The sequence below is a fragment of the Populus nigra genome, chromosome 10 (assembly GCF_951802175.1).
Source record: "Populus nigra chromosome 10, ddPopNigr1.1, whole genome shotgun sequence".
Classification (NCBI taxonomy): domain Eukaryota; kingdom Viridiplantae; phylum Streptophyta; class Magnoliopsida; order Malpighiales; family Salicaceae; genus Populus; species Populus nigra.
The window spans coordinates 5,539,132-5,562,731 of NC_084861.1; the positions used below are offsets into that span (position 1 = coordinate 5,539,132).

Sequence of the window (23,600 nt, forward strand, 5' to 3'; positions counted from 1 at the left end):
TATCCGTTTTATACCCTTACTTTAAGGGGGGATATGCTTCAACAGAAGATGAATAATGTTAAGGAATACTTTTTTCTTTCTCGGATAATGTTTGAGAATGTGGTTCAATTCGTGTTTTTAAAAAAATTGAATTTTTTTTTAAAATTTAATATGATTTGTACGTTTTGGATCGTTTTAATGTGTTGATGTCAAAAATAATTTTTTAAAAATAAAAAAACATCATTGACATGCATTTTGACACGAAAATTTATTTGAAAAGCACCCGCAACCACACTGCCAAACAAACTCTTACATTTCATCACTCTTCCTCAAATTTAAATACAGTATTTTATATTAAAAATTCTTAATCTTAACTGTTATATTATATTCTTAGAAATTTATTATCGCGCTTTTGATATATAAAGTATCAATAAAAATATAATATATTAATAAAGAAATTCATTTTATATCAAATGATTATTTAGTTTTACTAGATAACATATTAATAAATAAAAGAAATCTCTTCCGGAAACTCGAGAAAAAAAACAAAAATGAAATAATATACAAACAAAAACACATATCCGTACACTATACTTGACATGTCAAATTCAATGGCATGATTTTCAATTTAAATTAGTGGGAAATGTAAGAAGAAAAAATAAATCAACATTACGTTTTTTAACTTTAATATTATCAACCATCATATTCTATTTTTAACCAGATAAATTGTTCTATATCTCATTAATAAAAATATTCTCATCATCAAAATCAAGTTTTCTTTATGATGGATGTTCATTGCATCATCCACAACTCACATCAAGATCATGTTTTTAAATTTTTGTTTTTATTAAAATTTAATATAGTTTGTATGTTTTAGATCGTTTTGATGTGGTGATGTCACAAATAATTTTTTAAAAATAAAAAAAATATCATTGACATGTATTTTGACACAAAGGTTATTTGAAAAATAACCGCTACCATACTGTCAAGCACCCTATGCATTTAAAAATATGTTTTTAATAGGTGATCTAATGGTAAGAATTTGAAACTAAAATGTTTGTTTTCTTTGTAATTTAATATTTAAGTCCTATGGTTGTTAATATAATGACCACTAAAGACTTACATGATCGTTAATATTAGGGTTTATGAAATTAATCGAAATACTTGCAAACTGACCCAAATAACCATGTTAATAAAATATATATATATATTTTTTCCTTTTCAATTAATTCAAACAAACAAAAAATATATAGCAAAATATACTAAAAACAAAACAATACCTGCTCATGGCAAAATATAATAATAACAAAACATTATTATTATTATTATTATTATTATTGGTGTCAACGCATTTTCATAATGGCAAACGAAACAAAATTGGAATCCGAAAATGGAAAGAGCATACCTGGTAAAGCTTAATTGGTTGTCGTGTCTCCCTCCTCCTCCTCCTCCCCATCTTCTTTCTTTAACAATATCTCCTCCCTCTCCCACTCCCACTCTCCTTCGCTCCTCTTTTTCCGCTCCACGTTCGCTCTCTACGTAAGCGTCCCTTCTCCCTCTCTAGTCTCCTCGCAATGCTTAGTTTATTTCATTAACGTTAGAACTCCATTTTTCTTCCACCTTTAAAAAGTGTGGATTCTTCGTTGCTTATCCTCCTCAAGTTTGCTTGTTTTGTTTGATCATAATACGGCTAAATTAATGATTGATCTTGTTTGATAATTGATGGGTTTGACCCCGATTGACCGAATTTGCTTTCTTTCTTGATGCTACTTGCTTGTTGTTGTTCGCTGCTGGCTTGTTCTCTCTTTTGATGATATTTGTTTTCCCTTCAATCTGTAGTAAACGATCTTCTGCCATTCAAGCATTAATGGACGCCTCTGTATCTTCCTCACCGAAGGATCTGCCAGTTGGGTTAGATGCTAAAACTGAGGAAGAGTATGCTTCCCTTTCCAGTTTACTTCAAGAGTTCACTAGCATCCCTAACATTGACAAGGCATGGACTTTTAAGTCTAACACTGGTAAGTCTAGTTATTTATGCGACTTTAACTTTTTTTTTTCTTTTTCCTGTTTGTGTTTCTTGAAACAATTTTTGGTGCAGGAATTGGTTCCCAGGCAATGTTTTCGATTAGCCAAGCAAATCTTCTGGCTAATAAGAGGAGGAAGTATGCTCTATCTGCTAATATCTCGAAAGGGAGTGGCAATTCTGTTAACTTTCATTGGTCTCCATTTCCTGTTGAGATGACCGGTGTGTCTACAGTTGTTCCATCACCATCAGGTTCGAAGCTTCTTGTTGTTCGGAATCCGGAAAATGAATCTCCCACCCGTTTTGAGATTTGGAATCAAGGTCATGTGGAAAAGGAATTCAACATCCCCCAATCTGTACACGGTTCTGTGTATTGTGATGGATGGTCAGTGACTATATAAATCTAGCCTTTTCGCTGCGGGTGACATCTTTTTAATATTTATGATTTGCTAAGCCAGGCTTGCATACTTTCGACTTTGTACATTCATGTCTTTTAGTAGTAGATTTGTTTGATTATAAGTATCATTGTTCACTGCCATCCTCGAGCATCCAGAAATTTGAATGTTTTTAGATGTTATAGGTTTGAGGGGATCTCATGGAACTCAAACGAAACTCTTATAGCTTATGTTGCCGAGGAGGCCTCACCCTCCAAGCCTACATTTAATGATTCGGGCTATAAAAAAGGTGGTTCAGCAGATAAGGACTGTGGTAGCTGGAAAGGTCAGGGGGAATGGGAGGAGGACTGGGGAGAAACCTATGCAGGGAAAAGGCAGCCTGCACTTTTTTTGATTGACATTAACAGGTTTTGTAAGAGGTTTTTGTTGTCATTGATACAGCTAAACATAGTTTTTTGTCAGACATTAAATCCTCAATTTGAACTTTCCCATGCTGTGCAGCGGACAAGTACAGCCTGTCAAAGGAATTTCAGAGTCCTTGAGCGTTGGCCAAGTTGTCTGGGCTCCATCAACCCAAGGCTTGCATCAGTATTTGGTGTTTGTGGGTTGGTCATCAAATCCAAGAAAGCTTGGCATAAAATACTGCTACAACAGGCCATGTGCATTATATGCAGTTAGAGCACCAGTTTATGCATCAGAAGCCAATGATTTAGAGCTCAAGTGGGTTACTTGTTCTCATAAAGCTCTCGTTGTTTTTTCTGTCTCTCTCTGTTGTTAATTAGTTGCAGTCGGAGATTGAGTATGCTAACTCTGGTTTATGTAATTTGAATTTCATTGTGATCTTTCAGAGAGAGTCCAAACGAAGACTCACCCGTTCTTAACCTAACTCAGAGCATAAGTAGTGCCTTCTTTCCATCATTCAGGTATGCTATTTATACAACCACCTTGGTTTTGAGCCTTCACATTGACCTAGAAACTTTGTTTCTTCTCCTTTTCTGTGTGATAAGCGATAACTTCTGCAGTGTGATTTCTCAAGTTTTGGATACATTTTCAAGACAATCAAGTCTGACGAAGATTTTATTTCAGGGGAAATGAATTTATCCTGAAGCCCTAGCCCAAAAGAGGCGTGATGGCTTCTTTGCTGAGATTGCATGTCTCTTTTCCACTTTCCAATTTGACACGACCTTTTTTCTTTTTGTGTAAAAAAATATTACAAGATAAAGGTGACCAGTTAATTTTTGCTAGTTTCACATCTATGACTTGTACGGGTTATGCACTGGCATAGTAAACTTGTTCCTTCTTTTTTTTCATCACTATTTTCCATCTCTCTATTCTAAGTTAATGGATTCCCCTGCGGCTATGTGTTGATATTAAAATTTGCAAATTCGTTGTCCAGATGTCCTTTTAGGTGTCACAGACACATCAAGTTTAACTTGTGCATCATTTCTTCTCTGTTTAAGTGTGTGAATGATTCCATGCATGTGCTTATGCACTATTTCTTGTTTTTTAGTTGGTGGTTATATGCTTAAAAGTTATTTATAATCTGCCTCACCTTCTCTTTATAAGTATAGCTATAATGATCAACAATTCTTCAGTTAACTGGAAACCATTGAATATATTAAGTTGTATAACTTGAAAAAAAATTCCTTACACGAAGTATTGATGTATTTAAAGCTGATTGCATGTGAAACATGTCTATGTTATCCAGCCCAGATGGAAGGTTCCTTGTGTTTCTATCTGGAAGAAGTTCTGTAGATTCGGGTGCACATTCTGCTACAGATTCACTTCACAGAATTGATTGGCCAGTGAATGGACAATTGTCCTCTTTAAAAATTATTGATGTGGTGAGCTCTTAATGTCTATCTGTATAATTTTCATTTGGTGAATTCCACTGGCATGTATAGAATTGCTGATTTTGTTTGCTATTGCTTTATTCATTTACAAGAAGTTATGATGAACTTTGCCTTGTTCATCAACAGCTTTTATATAAGATACTAGAATGTGAATATTTAAAAGTAATGATTGATAATATAATATGGTTTGCATTTTGTTCTGGGATCAATGTTGCTTTTTAAATAGCCATGCTTTTACACTCGATCTTCTTGTGAGCTCTCACCTTTTAGAATTTCAAATGAAGGGAAGGAGTATACACTTGTTGGGAACCCAGGCTGGACGACTGCCAATCCCTTGTCCTGAGGCTATCCCTGGCAATTTCCTCTTAGCTATATTTCCCTATGAATGATGCATTTACCAGTTTCCACAGATTTGGAAGATTTTCTTTCATGTGTATGATCTGTAACTAACTATTTTCTTCTATAAATCATTGCAGATTCCTATTGTGCAGAGCGCAGAGGATGGTTGCTTCCCAGGGCTTTACTGTTCTAATTTTATTCCTAATCCATGGCTTTCAGATGGATGCACTATGATTGTATCTTCAGCATGGGGCAGCAGTCAAGTTATACTTTCTGTGAATGTGTTGAGGTAACTTTAAAAGTCATATATCTGCACAGCTTTTCTTATGTGTACATACCTTCAGAATCTGTTTGTATAGTTGATTCATGGTATGATTATCGAATTACAGTGGGGATGTATCACGTATTAGTCCCACAGACTCCAATTTTTCATGGAATCTTCTTACTCTAGATGGAGACAGCATTATTGCCGGTAAAGCCAAATGCTGAAAGCTATCTATAACCCACCATGTTAAAGTGAAGAGGATGGAAATGTAAATTTTTTTTTCTTCCCCTGTTCCAGTGTTTAGCAGTCCAGTAGATGTACCTCAAATCAGGTATGGTTATCTTGTTGATAAGGAAATTAAAAATGCTGAATGGGATTGGTCAGATGTATCAAGCCCAATATTCGGATGCTCTGCGAAGGTTTGTATTGTTGGCATTTTTAGAACATGAATTTTGTATCGTTTATCCATTAATTTCTAGTTTTGTGATGACCGTTTCTTCTTGGTACAGGTTAATTCTTTGCTCTCTTCTCGTCAGTTCACTATATTGAAGATTCCAGTCAAGGATGTTTCTGAATGCCTGACAAAAGGTATTATATCAATATGTTGTTGTATCAAAATTCTGAACACTTCGATGCATTGGCATGGGTCTACTATCACATTTCAGATGCATCATAAAAACAGTGTGATTTCAACAGTTTAGGCTGCTCTGCAGCCAGTTTTTTATGGGTTTTTTTTTTTTTTTTTGTGGAGGGGGTATTGTTTTCTGTATGTTTATTCATTGATTTACATGCATTAGCCCATTCATTGGAAATTTTGTTGGAATTTGATTGGTAAGGAAAGAAAGTAAGATAGAAGTATTCTTTCATTGAGTTTCCAGCATCAGCATATGGAGCTGAATTTTTATAGGGACTTTGTACGTGAAGAATGGGATGATTGAATTTTGTTTCTGGTATTATTGGGAAGTCTTTCGCAATTCATGAAAGTGTTGAATTGTGATCACAGCAATGAATTTTGCTTCATTGTACATTTGTTTCTTTCAGGTGCTAGCAAACCTTTCGAAGCTATTTTTGTGTCTCGCCAGTCTAAGAAGAATGATGTTTGTGATCCACTAATAGTTGTGCTTCATGGAGGCCCACATTCTGTCTCATTGTCAGGCTTTGCAAAGTCCTATGCATTTCTGTCTTCACTAGGTTACAGCTTGTTGATTGTAAATTACAGGTGTTTTAAAGCTTTTCCCTTTCTCTTTCCCTTTTCATCTTAAGTTTAATTAGAAACTCAGATCAATGCAAATTTCTCTATGCTCCACCAGACTGTTTTACCCATGGAAATATAATCTGCAAAAAAAAAAAAAAAAAAAATCTCTCTCCAAGCTGATGTTTTATATTTTTTACATGGCATTGTAACGGGGAGCGAAGAAAGACAACAGCAGGAAATATTGTTTGATTATTTAGGAATTTCAAAATTGGAATTTAGTTTACTTTAGTTTTATTATTGGATGAGAACTATTTAGTAGGTTTTCTAATTTTACCGTCTATAAACAAAGACCCTACCCAGATATTCAAAAGAACATTGAATTTGATTATCACCAAGATGCAGTTTTTCCTCAGAGAATTAGTACTTTTGTATTCTTGCTGGTGGTTCTACACCAGTTTGAAATTCACGTTACTTTACCATAAAATTCATTTGGTCCCTTGATAATTTTCATCTTTGCATGCTCAAAAGTTTGGTGCAGTCGTTAAAATGGTATTAGGGTGTGTTTGGGGGTGCTTCTGCTTTTGAGTGTTTTTTTAAAGTGTTTTTGGCTTGAAAAGGTTTCAAATTGATGTTGTTTTCAATGCTTTCTGATGATTTTGATATGCTGATGTAAAAAAAAAAAAACAAATCTGAAAAAAATTCATTTTGATGCATTTTCAAGTGAAAAGCTATTTTAAAAAGCACCATGTACCACAATCCCAAACACACAATAGAGTGCCAGCATGTGAATGTCCTTTTTGTTCTTTCCCAGATTTTTCTAACTAAGTCTTTGATCACAGAGGTTCACTAGGATTTGGTGAGGAAGCTTTGCAGTCTCTTCCAGGGAAAGTTGGTTCACAGGTACTCATTCTTATTAAAGTTTATAGTCCAAGGACAAATTTACTCCCAAAGTGTTATGTCTATCCCAATGGAGCCCCCCATATATGGATATCTCGAACGAGTCCCCATCCTTTGAGAATTTTCTGAATTAGCCCCTGCGGGTGCAAGCTCTTTTAGCCTGATTTCGAGGACAAAAGTGAGCCAAAAATATTTTGGAGTTAAAAATCACACCCATATGTGCAAGACTCTTTAACACACAAAATAGGCTATAACCTCTTTTTATATTTGAGCATTAACATGCATCATGTGGGGTGATTTTTAGTGTCAAGATCCTTGTTAATGAATATATATGGCACCACAATGTCTGAGGGAGCATCAGTTTTGTGCGAGTACTTGCCTAAAATATTGGCTTAAACTGAAGGCACGGGAGTCATGTTAAAAATGAACAGACCTTTTCACTGTAGATAACATTGGAGATGATTTAACCAACCCTAATAAATGGGGACTCAATTGATCGGTGGAGGATTCATTTGGGACGTGCATAATAATTTGAGGGCAAATCTGTCCTTTCTCTTAAATTTTGTTTGGCATGCTTTTTGTAAAAATCAAGGCTTTATGCATCAGGTTGGATTATTTTTCTGAGTCCTTTTTTTTATCTATGAAGGGATTCTCTGATGTAGTTTGGGAACAAGAAAGTTACCTGAACTCAATAAGAAATAAATATCCTAATAACAACAACAATAAAATCCTAGAAAGTTATCAAAATAATCTTTAAACTCTAAGCAGTACTAAGCTACAAACAAACAAGTCAACTTTCTTGTTCCTATATAGCATATTTCTCTCTTACTTTCTCCACTTCCCTTTGCCCCAGTGTTGATTCTTCATTGTTAATAATCTTTTGCAAGTAGTATCAGGACACATTACCTGTATTTCCTGGTTTCTTGTTCTTTTTCCTCGTTTGGAAAAAATCCATTTTCTCCTAGAAGACATACAGATATCTACTCAAGCATCTCAAACATTTGGGGAGTTTGTGCAAATTCTAACCTTATAGCTTACTATGCACAGGATGTCAAGGATGTAATTGCAACAATAGATCGTGTGGAGTTTGTGCAAATTCTAACCTTATAGCTTACTATGCACAGGATGTCAATGATGTAATTACAGCAATAGATCATGTGATTGACACGGGTGTTGCTAGACCCTCCAAAATAGCTGTGATTGGTGGTTCCCATGGTGGCTTTCTCACAACTCACTTAATTGGCCAGGTTTAGCATTTCCAGCTCTCTCCTTGTGATAGTCAGGTGTCTTTTGTAGACTATATATCGAGATTTTTGTTATTACATAGACCTCTAATATAGTGAACATATCTGTATAACTTTCTGCAGGCACCAGATAAATTTGTTGCTGCAGCTGCGAGAAATCCCGTCTGTAACCTTGCATCAATGGTTGGCATAACAGACATCCCTGATTGGTGCTATGTGGAAACCTATGGAGTTGAGGGGAAAACTAAATTTACGGAAGCACCCTCAGCTGAGGACCTGGCTCTCTTTCACAGCAAATCTCCCATATCACACATCTCAAAGGTACTTTCTAGAGGATCCTGTTTTCTATTAGGTGATATGTGATGGTGTCCATTGTCCAGTGGATAGGACAGAGGTCTTCAAAACCTTTGATAGTGGTTCAAATCCTATTGGACACAATATTTTTCCATTTTTCAATATATATATATATATATATATATTATTTCTTTGTATTTTTGGGACTTAAGACAGAAGCACTAAGAATAGGAATAGAATGGTCCAAACCAAATAAAATTTACTGCAAAATACTCCTAATGAACAGGCTGGTCTGCAGCCTCGACAGCAATACGACACCTGGTAGTGCGGTTGCTTTTACAATGCTGGATGCTATCAACTTTAAAGCAATGGAAAAATCTAGTATAGCTAGTGTCAGAAAACACAATGCGTTTCCATGCAACTTGCAGTGGACAACTGTACTGGATTAGAAATTGTACCCGCATGGAATGCATTGGCACTAGCAAGATGCATGGAATGCTGAACAACAACAGCCAAGCTCTGCTTTTGGCAGTTGTGCAATGCAAAGGAAAACAATATGTTGAGAATGAAGAATCTGAGCTTTATGGTAAAAAAAATTCTTTGGTTATTTACCAGAACATCAACTATGTGTCGGTGTTTGCCAGAACATCAACTTTTTCCCTCTTTCTTTCAGTCATATTGGCCGGGTAGAGATAGTGATTGGCATTTCTTTTGGATTTTTTTTTTATCTATGCTGAGTACCAAAACCCTCAAGTCATGGTATTGAATTTCTTAGTTTGATAACATTCACAGGTCAAAACACCGACCATTTTTGTTCTAGGTGCTCAGGATCTTCGTGTTCCATTGTCTAATGGGTTGCAAGTAAGTTTCGTTCCCTCTTCAAGTACAAGCTGGCTGTTTAAAATTTTATTCCAGTGTATGTTTTGAAAAAAGCAGCTGGAAGAGTGATAGACAAGATAAAAAATCGCAAACAGTTTTTTTTTTTTTTCTATTACTTGCATAATATGATGGTACTAATGGTTTGATACTTGAAAAATTTGTAGTATGCACGGGCATTGAAAGAGAGAGGCGTTGAGGTCAAAATCCTCATGTTTCCCAATGATGTCCATGCGATTGAAAGGTAAAACATTTACTGGGGCACATTCTAGTGTAAACAGCTACATCGAAGCTCAAATCTAATTCACTTTCACATAAAGCCTGATCCGCATTGCTTTTCTGCAGACCCCAATCCGACTACGAAGGCTTCCTTAACATTGCAGTATGGTTCAACAAGTATTGTAAATAAGCATGCATGGCTTGCCAAATGTTGCTCATGCGGTACGAAGTCAAAATACAAAAAATAATCAGCAAACTATTTGCTCGCCTGGTTGCGGTTAATTGGTAAAGGGTGGATCATTATGCTCAACCCACCATGTAAAACAGTCATTCTAAATAGTAACAAAAGATTCACCGTCTTGTATTAGAAAGTTTATGAGCCCTTTAAGCACTGTTGTGCACAAGCAATATGCTCACTCACGGCATGAGGTAAAGAAAAGGGATAATCATGTCCTGTTGCATCTGCTATTCGTTTGGAAATTGGTGATCTTTCAAAATCCTTTTTGACTTTCGATAAAGCTGCATGCTGCATCAATTTTTTTATGGATATGGAATATGGATGCGAGCTATATTTTTCTATATATTTCTTCGAGGCGTTATAGGAGCCTCTATTTTTTTTAATTTTGTTTTTGTTTTGAAATTCATTAAAAAATCAATTTTTTTAAAAACAACGGTGTGTCTGCAATACTATTCCAGCTTAGACGCGTTTCAGACCGTGGTTACACCCTGTATGAACCTATAAGAAGAGAGAATTTGTTTGCGGCGCATCTTTTTCGTACTTTTCATGAAGGGTGCTGTGGGGCACACCTCTTAAACAAACACACCATCAAGTTGAGTCGCTACTCTCTATCCTCTTTTTCGGCTAAAATTCAAGTGCAAGGAACGTGATATCTGCTGGGCGTGATATCTGCTGTTTTGGAAGCATAACAGTTGACAAGACCCGGTGTCAGAAATTAAAAGGCTCTCGACTGCAAGGGGTGTTTAAGTTCAAACCAAGGTCAATAGAATATTTTACTTCTAAAGTGGTTGTACTGTTTATATATATATATATATATATATATATATATATATATTTAAAAAATATAATTTAAATTTCAGATAAATTAATTATAAATTATACAACATAAACACAATGCAAAATAAATATAATTTTAAAATTTAAAATATTTCTAAATAGTTAAAATTAAATAGATCTTTAACTTAAAGTAATTCAACTTAAACAAAATATCAAAATATTATAAAAGTAAAATGTTTTAACATAAATATTTTAAATATAAAGTTAGGTTAATGTTATCAAGGCTAATGAAATCTAAAACATTCTTTATTTTACTCAAATTCCTACAGAGTATAAACATAAAAAAAATGAATATAAACTATATATATTAGTGATAAATCTAATTTTAAAAAATTAATATGATTATTAATGACAATAGTAATAATAATTTTCTATATTATTATTAATATCATTGTTATTGAAAATAATAATGAAAAATAGATTTTTATACTTGGATGGTTTAATTAATTAAATTAAATTAGATTCAATTTAATTCAATGACTTTTTAAAAGAGGAACGGAACATGTGGAATGAAACCGGAATATTCCAGATGAAATTTAGTCGAAAAATTCAAAACAGACTGAGATTTAAAATAAAATAAAAATTATTCCACTTTTTAAATTAATATAAAATGTTTTGACTATGAATAAAACAGAATAGAATTAACAACCTTATTCAAACAGTCTATCTAGCTACTTTAAAAGGATGAAGGAGACTTGTCGGAGGAGTTCCGATGCCCACCTGACACAAGGACATATAATATTCTCATTTCCCTTCGTGCTAAGCATGATAATATAACCGTGGAAGCTAGCTACTTTAAAAGGATGAAGGAGACTGGTTTAGTGCCAGATCGTGTCAGTTACCACACACACTATAGTGATGCAGAAGACCTGGTGCCTGAGATGGATGAAAAGGGTTTGGAGATTGATGGGTATACTCAGTCTGCTCTGACTAGGATGCACATTGAAGCTGGAATGCGTTAGTTTTCATGGCTATGGTTCAGGAGATTTCATCTCACAGGAAATATGAGTTTTGAGTGCTATTCTGCCAGCATTGATGCATACGGGAAGCACTGCCATATTGTGGATGCTGACTGTCCTCGTGTTTAATGTGATGATTAAAGCATACAGGTTAGCGCAGAATTATGGTAAAGCATGTCGCTTGTTTGACAGCATGGAGAGTCGTGGCGTAGTTCCAGATAAATGTACCTATAGTTCTATCATACAGATTTTGGCTGGTGCTGACTTGCCACATAAAGCAAAACATTATCTGAAAGAAGATGCAAGAGGCAGGACTATTTACTGATTGCATCTCCTATTGTGCTTTGATCTCAAGCGTTGTGAAAATAGGTAAACTGGAAATGGCTTGAGGAGCTTTATAACGAGGTGATAGGTCTTGATGTGAAGCCAGATGTTGTAGTTTATGGTGTACTGATAAATGCTTTTGCTGATGCTGAAAGTGTTAAAGAAGCTCTTGGTTATGTAGATGCAATGAAAAGAGCAGGCTTGCCTGGAAATACAGTTATATATAAGTCCTTAATCAAGCTTTATACGGAAGTTTGGTGCTCAAAAGAAGCAGAAGAAACATACAAACTGCTGCAGCCGTCCGATTCTGGTCCTGATGCATTTTCTTCAAATTGTATGACAGATCTGTGAAGCGAAAAACCCATGGTCAAACAAGCAGAAGAGATCTTTGAGAGCTTGAAAAGATAAGGGAATGAAAATGATTACCTTTGCAATGATGCTGTGCATGTAGAAAAGACTGGGGAGGTTTGAGGAAGCCATTCAGATTGCAAAACAGACGAGAGAGTTGGTGCTTTTGACTGACTTGTTGTGCTATAACAATGTGCTTGGGTTGTATGCATTGGATGGCAGATGGAAAGAGGCTCTGGGAACGTTCAAGGTAGAAGCTTCCATTCAACCTGACGATTATATGTTCACTTCTCTTGGAATTGCTCTGGTAAAATGTGGAATATCAAAGAAGGCTGTTGACAAGCTTGAAGCAACTAAGAAAAATGATTATCAGAATGGCTTGCAGGTATGGATGTTAGGTCTCTCCACTGTAGCTGACGTAGATGATGATTATGACGAGTAAACTTAGGTTGTGGTTATGGTCTGCAGTCCCTTTTCTCTTGCTCCTAGGGTAGCAGAAGTTGTTTGTCGTTGTAATCTGTAATGGATAGGATCGACAAAAGCGTATGTCAAATGTACAGTGTTCAATTTGAGTTCAATGACACCTCTATGGAGCGAATTTCTTCAAGTCAGTGCCTGTGACCTCATCTGGTTCTTAACTCAATTGACCCTTCCTCCTTCAGAGATGAGGTAAGGAAATGGGATTGTCACATAAGCTGCCTTCGATATCATTTTTCCAACAATGAAATTATTTTTACTGGTTACAGCAGTTGAAATTGATCAGCTGAGATCAATGAACATCAAGCCGTAACCTTACCAAAAGTGTTGAAAAATTCTTGTATTATATTAGTCGTGACGCCAAAAAATAAATTACTTTTTCATTAAAATCTTCTAAATATGCCAGCCCAGGTTTGAAAACAAAATCAAACGTGTTACCACAAATTTCTGGTGGCTCACACCGTCATTGTTGAGCTCATCTGAGGTGGCTCCTTTGGTTCCCAGCTTCCAATTGCTCCCTTAACTTTCTCCATTAAAAATGCATGAAATGTTGTCAGAAAGAAAAGAGAATCTCCGAGATGAGTCCAACACTTGGAAAAAAAACAAAACAAAACATGTTATTTGCTCTTTTTTCCCCTCAAATGGCAAGCAATTTTGGATACAGTTCTCTCTCATCACTGGAGCTGGATAAAAGTACAAAATTTGAATGCTATTAAAATTAAACAAATCCAGAATATGAGTTCACAGAAACTACATTTTAAAAGTAAATTCTGAAACACTCCCAAATCTCTGGAAAAGATTCTGTATTACAAAACCGTTTTTGATCATTCAGTTTTCCAGCTAGGATTACTCTGGCTATCATTAACAAACAGTTGTAAGAATATATACCATCACCACGTCAATTACATCGGTACTGTTTAGTATTAGCGAAATTGGATGGCTCATTTCTGTCAAGGTTGGCAATTCATGATCATGATCAACAGCTACTACTGTTGACAAAACTCAAAGCAAAACAACATCATGATTCGTATCAGCAAACATCTGCATAAATTCTTAACAATCCTTTTAGTTTAACTTGTACATAAGTTCTTTAGAAAAATTGTCAGAATTCCAGAGTGTTTAAACTCATTCTCAACTGATTTCATTTTTTGTCTTCATTTCTGCTAAAACATCTTCATTTTCAGTCAACAGGAGGAAAAGCAAAAAAGAAATCTTCAGTTTCAGTTTCCGTTTCCGTTTCATGCAGGGAATTAATCATAATTGTCCCCTGGATGTTGACCTTGAAATGTTAGTTATTGCCAAGAACACAAGATTGTCACTGCATAAACTGGAATGTGTAGTTAAGAATCATTCCGACAAGTTAATGCCAATCGAATAAGCTATATTCAGATTCTCATTCACTATTTTCTTTTCAAAGATACACGACCATTGTGTTGAATAGAAAAGCTGGAAACTTTTCCAGACTTCACAATAATCATAACTTAATGAATACAATACCGCTCATATCATGAGCAACCATACAATAAAATTCATCACCATTATTTACTAACTTGACTCTTGATAGAACTCTCCAGAACGCAATAACTTTATACTTTGGCAGGTGGGAAGCAACCGAGGAGATGGTAATTGATGAGTAATTAACATCTCTGAAGAACTTCGGTGGAAATATGACGCTGCAGTCATAGGCTGTACCCTTCCTTCCTTCTGATATTGCATGTTATTGTGTCATGCATTGGATCATCAAACGAATAAGGTGTATAATACCTGTATTGTTTTGTGCTTCATAATTTTTTTTAAAAAAGGAGGTTTAAAATTCAATGAGTGTGAATAACTTTTTAGAGTTCTAGTTCATGACTTCACAGGGGTTTCATCTGTGTTCATTTATTCTTTTTTTTTTCTTTTTCTCTATGCATATTTCTTCACAATTGGCCGCCTGTGACTATGGCTTCTAATTCAATGGATGAATGACTAACGAGCAATCAGTGGGTATCTACAGCCAGAAATCTCGAGTCTCATCAAACCAAAACCAAAAGTTGACAATGCTGTAAACTGAAAAGAAACTTAGAACTGAAATTAGAGGTGACGCAATGCGACCATTGATGAATTATCAGGCACAGTCTCACAGCTCCTGATAAAAAAAAATCTTGCAAGTGCTTCTTTTGCATATCCTGAAGTGCTGGTTTTGTGTCATGCCAAATCAAAGAACACAAGTATAGATCAGAAAGTAACAAGGCAAACAAAGAGAATTTAATTATTCCAACTTGAGTGAGATTATCACCTTTACAAGTTAACTAGCTTAAACCAAGAGGTTAAGATCACAAACCAAGCTAACACAAGTAAATAGTGAAAAATATACTACAACTGAACACATTCTTTCATGAACAAAGATCAACTCAGGTTATCCATCCCCGATTAGAACAGTAACCATATACGCATCCATCCGAGAACAAGTAATTAGGCTAACTTTGTTACTAACATCCTCGAACCTCCTCAAACTGATCCATTGAAGGACAACATGAACCTCTCTTCACATGACATCATTATGCCATTGAAGCACAACGTCCTCGAGCTCATCTTTCAGTTCTCCCCAATGAACCTCCTCAAATTCCACCTCACCACCCTCCACCACCTTAACTTCCACCACCAACAGCTTCTCCGCTATTTCGAACACCTCAAACAACACTCCCACCTTCCCTTTCCCCAACCCAATAGCACTCCCACCCTTTCCTTCCACTACCCTATACCCCAATCTCCCTCCAACCTCTCTCACTCTCTCAGTAACTCTTTCCACCGTTTCGCTTGATGTAAATCTTCTTTCTTTCCGATTCTTAACCTCAAATAACCGTGACAAATCCAACCCTGAAAATAGAGATATTATATCAAACGCGGTAATGCTAGCAACCGCACTCTTTTGATCAAATTTACAATATTTTTTATAATCCATCTCGAACACACTACTTTGAGTTGGCAATTCAAACTTCTTCAAAAACCAAGAATGCTTCATTAAAGCTTCCATGCTCATTCTTGTATTAGGATTTGGGTCTAGAAGCTGGTTTATAATCGATTTAACCGGCTTTGATATACAAGAGGGCACTTGATATTCTCCTTTATGAGCTCTCTTATACAAGAATGCAAGATTACTGTCATCAAATGGCAAACAAGCCGACAATAAAAAGAACAAAATGACTCCACAAGACCAAGCATCCGCTTTAGCTCCGTCGTAACCCTGCCGCGACATAACTTCCGGTGCCGTGAAAGCTGGAGTCCCACAAGCAGTCTGAAGCAAAAACACACCGTCACCACCACCATTCTTCAAAGCTGAGAGTCCAAAATCAGATATTTTTAAATTACCTTTACCGTCAAGGAGTAAATTATGAGGCTTAATATCGCGGTGAGAGACACCATTTTGGTGGCAGAAGTGGAGGGCAGACACAAGTTGTTGAAAGTAACGACGTGCGGCTGATTCTTTGAGTTTCCCAATCTTGCGGATCTTAGAGTACAGATCACCTCCTGAGGCAAGTTCCATGACGAGGTAGATTTTGGTTTTTGTTGCCATAACTTCGTGAATTTTGAGAATGGTTGGGTGGTGTTGCAGGCGGTGCATGGCTGAAATCTCGGAGATGATACGAGGTTCCATGGCAGCATCGGTTTTTGTTTTGTCTATGATCTTGATCGCGGCCAGCTGTGTCTTGTCGGATAAAGAGCGGGCTGCATAGACTTTTGCAAAGCTACCACGGCCTAGTATTCGGCCTAATTCGTATTTGTTGAGAAGCGTGGTCGGTATCGAGGTGGTCGTTTGCAGTGTTGATGGTGGCGGGGGCTCCATGGCTCGTGGAGGGTAGGGGGTAGTGGGGAGGAAATTAGCAAGCAACACAAGAGCGTGCAGGGGATCGGCTTTTAATGCAGGGAAAGGTTGCTTTTATAAGTGGGTGAGCGTGTGCCGGTTGGAGTTGTCGGTTTCATTTAGAATTCATGTGTCTTCTAAATTCTTTTTTTTTTTTAATTTCCCTTATTTTTGTTGTATTAAAATATCTCTACTACTTACATTTATTTTTTTTAAAAAAATAATATAGCACAAAATAAAACAAACACCCTTTGAGGCACAATTAAGGATGTTAATTTAATTCCAACATAATGTACCGATCTAAATTGATAAATTTGTTTTAATTACTTTATTTTATAAATAATAAATATGGTATGAATACTATAAAATCTAATTTAAAACTTGATATAATTTAATCTAAAATCTTTATTTGTATGTATATATATATATATATGATAATATTTTATTGTAGGTTGAATAATAAATATTTATAAAAATATCTAAAACTCAATTAATAGGATATTAATATCTAAAAACCTTAAAAAACATCCACCACTGCAATAATAAATGCTGGTAATCGGCAAGCCAGTGGTGGTGGGAAGACCAGAGAAAGGAAAAGAAAACAAAGCTAGATAGTAATTTTCTATTCATATGCAAGATATGAAGCAGGTGATGTATCCAAGAATCCAACTGTTGCTCGGAGAATCTGGTCGAGGAATATTATTTCTTTTTTAAGCTTTATTTGCTCTCGAGTTGAGGGCCTCGACGCCTCAAAATGAAAGAGCACTGCAATTGAAAAGGACCTCGCCACTATGAGCAATTAAAATGCTTTAATGACTATGAGACGCGAAGAGTTATGTGCCGACGCTTATCATGCATAAAATAACATATCATCTCACTGTCAGAGAAGACGACGAGTCCAGCTACCCAACGATCAACTTCATGCCATCGGAGTCTAAAATTTCTTGAATCTGTGTCCTCTTTTTCTCCAAATGGTGGGCGGACGACTGGAATGTTCAAAGCATCCAATCATCTGCAAGACTTAACTGGCCCTCCCTAACAAAAGCAGAGAAAAGATCAATCTTGCGATATTATTTCAATGGCGTAGAGTTCCCTTTTTCTGCAACCTAGAATTGATCTTAGTCGAGTTAGGTGGTGTTTATCATTGATTTCCAGCTGTTTTTTTTATAAAGATTTAATTTTTTTTAGATTTAGATTGTTCTTTTTTACATGTTTTTTTAAAAAAATTCAAAAATTAATTAATTTTTACACCACTCTCAAACAGTAGCATGTTGTATACTCAGCAATGTTCCTCGAGGAAACCGCCTTCATATATTCCAAGAAACCGCAATTGCAAAGTTTGTCTAGCTTCTTCTTTTTTTAATTGTTTTTTAATGCGTGAAGATCATGGGCCCAAAAGGTCAGATTTCACGAGCCATATAGGGTAGCCTCCTGGTGATATCTGCGCAATTTGACTTCCTTCAGAAGCAGCAGCTGCAGGCAGGTGGATTACGCCGTGTTTGGTGGTGTGGGCTACGAGGTCACTCTCCAGCTATGCTATTTTGGCAGTTGCTGGCATCATTGCTACGTTGAGCTGGACGGTTATTAACGTGCCACGTGGGAAAACTCATGACCTGTGTGTTTCCGGGTCAGGGTTGTGGGACCGTAAGTCAAAAACGCGAACCCACACAAACGAGCTGGAAAGTAATTAATTATGCAGGATAGAAGTAAGAATAATAATAATTAACGTAAACAAACCAAGCACGCATTCTCTTGACAAGACGAAAATAACTCTCAATTATTAAATATAAATATCTAGGTCGTAGATGCGTTAAAATTAGAATTTATTTATATCTTAAATAAAGGCCAGAATCAATGAGCGACTTTTTATTTTTAAATTGATATTCAAATTAATTTCCATGTATCTTGATTAATTTTATAAATATAAAGTTAATGACTATATAAATTTACAGTAATTATTATATTAATAACTACAAAATTTAAACTGCTTAATCTTAAATTCTTACCCTTTAATCGTCTAATAAATGATTAATTTAAAGAACACCTTTGATTTTTAGTTTACTTGATCATATTTATTGCTGGGTTCAACCATGATTTTTAAAAGTTTTTGAATATTTTTTTCTAACGAGAGATCATGCAGCCGTAAGTTAACTAGATATCGACATGCCACTGCAAGTGAATTTTAAAAGATAATTTAAAAAAGAGAGCAAAAACTGTTCTTTAGCTAATTAATCCTTTCACCAAGGGCCACTTAGCTAGCGTAAGAAAAATCAATTGATGATTAGAGATGATTGGGGGTGTTAAATCATTTTTTAATAATTTTAATACGTTAATATAAAAAAATAATATACAAAAATCACTTTTAAAATCACATCAAAATACCGAACACAGCACCTACAAGTAATGCTTCGAATAATTAACAACTTTGGAAATTTTGTAATCATGTTTTAGATATTCTATGTATCTTTTTTTATATTACAAAGTAGGTGGGACGATTTGGATCCATTGTCCACGTGGACCAACATTAACCGGTCATTAGACGCTAACGAGCCTCCCTGAATAATTATCGAAGAGTATTAGATTTGCATGTCAATAATCAATATCACCCTCTTTTATTTTTTATGCACAACAGATAAAAAAAAAAAAAAAAAAAGAAGGTGATATTGACAAGCACAGACGGAGGGGGGAAAAACACTGTAGAGTAATAACAGGAGCTGTGGTCTGGATTGTGTAGAGAGTAGATCCACAGTTTCCTGGTGCCATGGTTTGAGAATAGATGGTTAAAATAGTCTTTTTTGCTCTATATGGTGTCAATTGTTATTTTTTAAAATATTTTTTATTTAAAAATATATTAAAGTAATATTTTTTATTTTTTAAAAATTATTTTTAATTTCAACACATCAAAATAATTTAAAAATATCAAAAAATATTAATTTAAAACAAAAACAACTTTAAATTTTTTAATAAACACTTTTAAAACATAAAAATTATTGTTTACCAAGATTTTCAGTTAATAAATCATCACATAAATTGTAGAGAAATTAAAAAAAATTAAATCTCTAGAAGTAGATGATATTGAGCAGCGTAAACAATACCAAAGGATCAACGGTTGAGTTTTTAGGATTTTTGGCATATTATAGTGTGTCTCACTAGATATAAAATGTATGGGTGATGAATTGAGAAAATATAAAAATTAATTACTCCTAACACGTAAATGAAGATTTATCACACTTTCGATTGAAATTATTAAAGTTAATATGGAATTATTTTTAAAAATTATGTAAATTTTTTAATAATTATCGATAGATTTGTATGAATCTAAAGATAATATATATTTTTTATAAATTTATTTTTAACATCGACATATTAAAATGATTTAAAAATATATAAAAAAATATTTCAAACAAAGAAAAAAAATTTAATTTCTTGTAAAAGAATTGCTTTGAATATTTTGTTTTCTTTTTTATTTTTCACCCTCAGGTATCTATCCAGCTTCAATTGTACTACTGGATTAATTACTCCTAAGCCCCCCACCCCTTGCCATCCCTGAAAGGACATTTAGCTCGAAGGCCACTGAACAATCTTCGCTGATAGAAGTGATTTCAAGTCCAGTGTAGACAAAATAATGGAGATTGTGTAAGAGAAGAAAGGTGAAGTGATTGTTTGGAAACATAGTAATATTAATTAATAATATTATTACATTTTTTTTTCTCTTAAATACAAAAACCTTTAACAATGTAAAATATTAAGAATATTATTTTTTATTTTAATATTTAGTTGGTCTCATAAATTTAATTTTTTTAGTTTGTAATATATTTTTTCATGATAATTTTTAATTTTAATGAATTGAAAACTAATATCGCAAATACAAAATACTAAGATGATTATTATATATTATAGTTTTTATTTTTTTTCATGAGAAATGGTTATGGTCTTCATGCATTGTTTTTTCAATGAAAAGATTTATCTTCGTTCTCAATAAATAAATGGAAACATTTTCTATTTTTTTCATTTTAAAAAAGGAAAACAAAATAGTTTTACGGTAGTGAAATATACCTTACTAGAACTTAGTGAAAATTGTTGAAATAACACCAAGATAGCCGCTGGGCCAAGTCCAGCCCACAATTGGCCCATTTCCACATGAAATGAGCGACCGAAGCGACTCGCAATCTCCAATCCTTTCACGTATCCCCTCCGCTGTTCCTTTCATTCATCTATTATCCATAAACCCTTTATTTACCCTCCTCCATCTCATCTGAGAGACCCAGCTTTTTGTTATGTCAATGATTCAGATGGATCACAATTGAAAGAAAGTTTTCGGTATCTTGATAGAGAGAAAAGAAAAAAGAAAAATGTCGTCGTTGGGGACATCAAAGGGGATTTTGGAGATTGCTAAATTCGGAGTTTATGTGACCGTTCCCATAGTTCTCATGTACAGCTTCGCTAACAATACCAACAATCTCCATAAATTCATGGGAAATGTATGTATCAATGATACTGAGACTCTCTTTCCCTTTTTTCTTCATGCTCTCTCTCTCTCTCTCTCTCTCTCTCTCTCTCTCTCTCTTGATGAGATCTGTTATTCTTTCTTTCTTTCTGGCCTGCCCATGTCTCTGTCAAACTATGCTTGAGTTAATGCCGCGATTAGGACATGTTTAATATAATTCTCTACGCGCATTAGCTGCGATTATTTTCTGGTATTTATTTGTGCCTATTTTTCATGTTGCTGACAAAAGAATTGCGGGCACAAGTTTCTTTTAGCTATGGAAGGAGTGAAGTAGACTTGAGGATCTAAACGTGTCATTATCCATGATCAGTATCAACACTGATGGAATATCTCTTGTGGGTTCTGTTCTAGCAAGTGAGATACAAGACAGAGAGAATATGAAATATTAAGGGAAAAAACAATGAGGAAATAGTGCACAGAGGTTATCCAGTTAGCCTAAGAGAAATTTGAAATAATAAAAATAAAAATTTTCTTATATTTAGCATATCAGGGAATTGCACGAGCTGCTGTTCAACAGGTTAGGAGTACTTGTGACTGGGCTAAGACTTGGTAGTTGGTAGAGATGGGGGCTTTTGGTTTTGGACATCACATGAAGATTTTATTGTATTTTCATCAGGTCAGATCAAGGGCTAAGGATTAAGTTTAAATGGCTGAGATTCAAAACTTCCATGGCAGGTTTTCTTGGCAGCAGCTTGAGATGGATGCGTATATGTTGGGGTGGTTAAATTGCTGGAAAAGATCTGGAAGAATTGTTAGTAGTCAAGGTTTATGTTGTAGTTTTTAAGAGTTAATAAATGTGGGAGGACATTGGATGCATCCTGGATGCTCTACGCTGTACCCAAGGCACTGTCTGAACATAATTCAGAAATGAAAAGTAAGAACATGCACGAAGAGAGAGAGGGTGGGGGGGAGAGCAGATTCTAGTGGCAACTCGGTAGTAGATCCTCAACTAAATTATGAAATATCATGTTTTCTCGGAAATCTTAAGAGGTTACTATTGTCTCCTTGCATATAGATCCACCTGTATCTGTGGTACTTAAAACTAAACTTAACCTAAAACTAGTAAGGGTTTGTTCTCCACAACAAAGTAACCAATGCCTGTGTTGAACTTTGCTCGTGGAACGTGGCGGAAAAAACCTAAGCTGTAATGAATGACATTAGGTGATAATGGACAGGTATGATCCCTGGGTTACACCATATCCTTGACATCATTGTATTCTAGTTTGTGAGAGTTGCACATTTTAGGGCAATGACAAGTTTACATTATCTCAATTGAGCTGTAAGATGGCAATATGCACTTGATGTATCGCACCTAAAATTTTGCAGGTTTTTTTTTTCTGAAACTGTTTGTTTTCTTTGTTGCCAAGTCCTTTCATGAGCATGGGTCTTAATTTGTCTAAGGAGTGGCTCTGTTTTTCTGAAATGCAATTTTGATCGATTCTCGTAATCGTCATAATTTGTTTTTTCTTTTGTGTGAAGCGTTCATACATAGTGTTCCCATCAAATACAGTAAGACCTCCATCACCAGAAGAAATGAGGGAAAGGGCTCGAGCGTTGGGTCGCAGGAAGGATGTCCATTGATGCTGACTGTAAGTCACCATTGTAGCCTCTCAGTTGTGTTTATTTTTATTTTGTACCAACAACATATCTGTTATATGCAGCTGTATGCTTTGTGGATTTTGTTTCAGTAATTAAATAATTTTTCCTGTTTGGAGAAGTGTTAGTTGAATGCTGCTGATGACGTTACAAATACCCAAATGTTGATTTGATGTAGGAAGAATTTCCTTACAAGAGTCTGCCCTGTCTTTATTTTTCTTTAGTGTTTTACTTCATTCATAGGAATTAAATCAGGACTGATCCAGAGAGTCGATTCGGGACCCGGAAGCTGAACTGGTTTGGATTTATTAAAAGACCGGCTTATGCAATGATCCGATCAAATTTGATCGACCCGGCGGGTCGGCCCTTGACCCGGCCGACCCGGACAAACCCTAGCGAGACTCGAGTGACTCTCCATGATAGATTTGAGATCTTATTTCTGTTTGGATCTTTCTTGCCGCCTCCAACCCCTCCAGGCATGACGAGCCTCACAATCTTCCTTACTGGGGAACAAGGCCACGCAATTTAAGATCTAACTTTAAAAGACTTGAGAAAGGCTTCTCAAAGAACCACAAAAGAACACTCATAACCCTTTGTGAAGGCATATATATGAGACCGCAAAGACATGGACTGGAGCTCACTGTTCCTGCATCTAAACCCAGAACTGAGTGAGAAAGTGATTGAAAAAAAGAAAAGGCAAGCAATATCATGGCCAACCTGGAACAGCAAATCCAACCACAAAAAATGAATTACGTGTTGGCAAGAAAAAGTAGCAGCGGTTGCGAGTAGTGAAGTATGGAGGATAAAGATGAAAAATGAATCAAGAATAATAGATACAGAAATAAACATGAAGGACAATAGCGCAAACATCCAAGAAAGCAAGCTATCTTT

General features: G+C 35.3%; 3 protein-coding genes and 1 pseudogene across 3 annotated transcripts; 3 read left to right on the forward strand and 1 right to left on the reverse strand.

The window, feature by feature from the left end:
* Window positions 1–1,332: 1,332 nt before the first annotated feature.
* LOC133705369 (acylamino-acid-releasing enzyme) lies at window positions 1,333–9,950 on the forward strand. Its single transcript, XM_062130512.1, has 18 exons — window positions 1,333–1,518; window positions 1,819–1,997; window positions 2,078–2,387; window positions 2,583–2,804; window positions 2,899–3,117; window positions 3,246–3,320; window positions 4,106–4,241; window positions 4,727–4,878; window positions 4,979–5,061; window positions 5,152–5,273; window positions 5,364–5,442; window positions 5,896–6,073; window positions 6,889–6,949; window positions 8,071–8,193; window positions 8,314–8,511; window positions 9,277–9,345; window positions 9,528–9,604; window positions 9,706–9,950. The coding sequence occupies exons 1-18, from the start codon at window positions 1,370–1,372 to the stop codon at window positions 9,767–9,769; spliced, it is 2,496 nt and encodes an 831-aa protein (XP_061986496.1). The 5' UTR covers window positions 1,333–1,369; the 3' UTR covers window positions 9,770–9,950.
* A 4-nt stretch (window positions 9,951–9,954) lies between these two features.
* LOC133705229 (pentatricopeptide repeat-containing protein At3g23020-like) lies at window positions 9,955–12,727 on the forward strand (annotated as a pseudogene).
* A 2,260-nt stretch (window positions 12,728–14,987) lies between these two features.
* Window positions 14,988–16,641, reverse strand: LOC133704903 (CBL-interacting serine/threonine-protein kinase 4). Its single transcript, XM_062129961.1, has one exon. It carries the CDS (start codon window positions 16,586–16,588, stop codon window positions 15,290–15,292), a length of 1,299 nt encoding a protein of 432 aa, XP_061985945.1. The 5' UTR covers window positions 16,589–16,641; the 3' UTR covers window positions 14,988–15,289.
* Window positions 16,642–20,769: 4,128 nt separating this feature from the next.
* On the forward strand, window positions 20,770–22,830 carry LOC133704979 (uncharacterized). Its single transcript, XM_062130061.1, has 2 exons — window positions 20,770–21,087; window positions 22,593–22,830. Exons 1-2 carry the CDS (start codon window positions 20,959–20,961, stop codon window positions 22,692–22,694), a joined length of 231 nt encoding a protein of 76 aa, XP_061986045.1. The 5' UTR covers window positions 20,770–20,958; the 3' UTR covers window positions 22,695–22,830.
* The last annotated feature ends 770 nt before the right edge of the window (window positions 22,831–23,600 follow it).

Excerpts from the sequence above, each read along its gene's own strand:
- LOC133704903 (XM_062129961.1), bottom strand. The coding sequence starts at position 16,588 with ATGGAGCCCCCGCCACCATCAACACTGCAAACGACCACCTCGATACCG.
- LOC133704979 (XM_062130061.1), top strand. The coding sequence starts at position 20,959 with ATGTCGTCGTTGGGGACATCAAAGGGGATTTTGGAGATTGCTAAATTC. Across the intron at positions 21,088-22,592 it reads TCCATAAATTCATGGGAAAT|CGTTCATACATAGTGTTCCC; the intron begins GTATGTATCAAT and ends TTTTGTGTGAAG.
- LOC133705369 (XM_062130512.1), top strand. The coding sequence starts at position 1,370 with ATGGAAAGAGCATACCTGGTAAAGCTTAATTGGTTGTCGTGTCTCCCT. Across the intron at positions 1,998-2,077 it reads GACTTTTAAGTCTAACACTG|GAATTGGTTCCCAGGCAATG; the intron begins GTAAGTCTAGTT and ends TTTTTGGTGCAG. Across the intron at positions 4,879-4,978 it reads CTTTCTGTGAATGTGTTGAG|TGGGGATGTATCACGTATTA; the intron begins GTAACTTTAAAA and ends ATCGAATTACAG.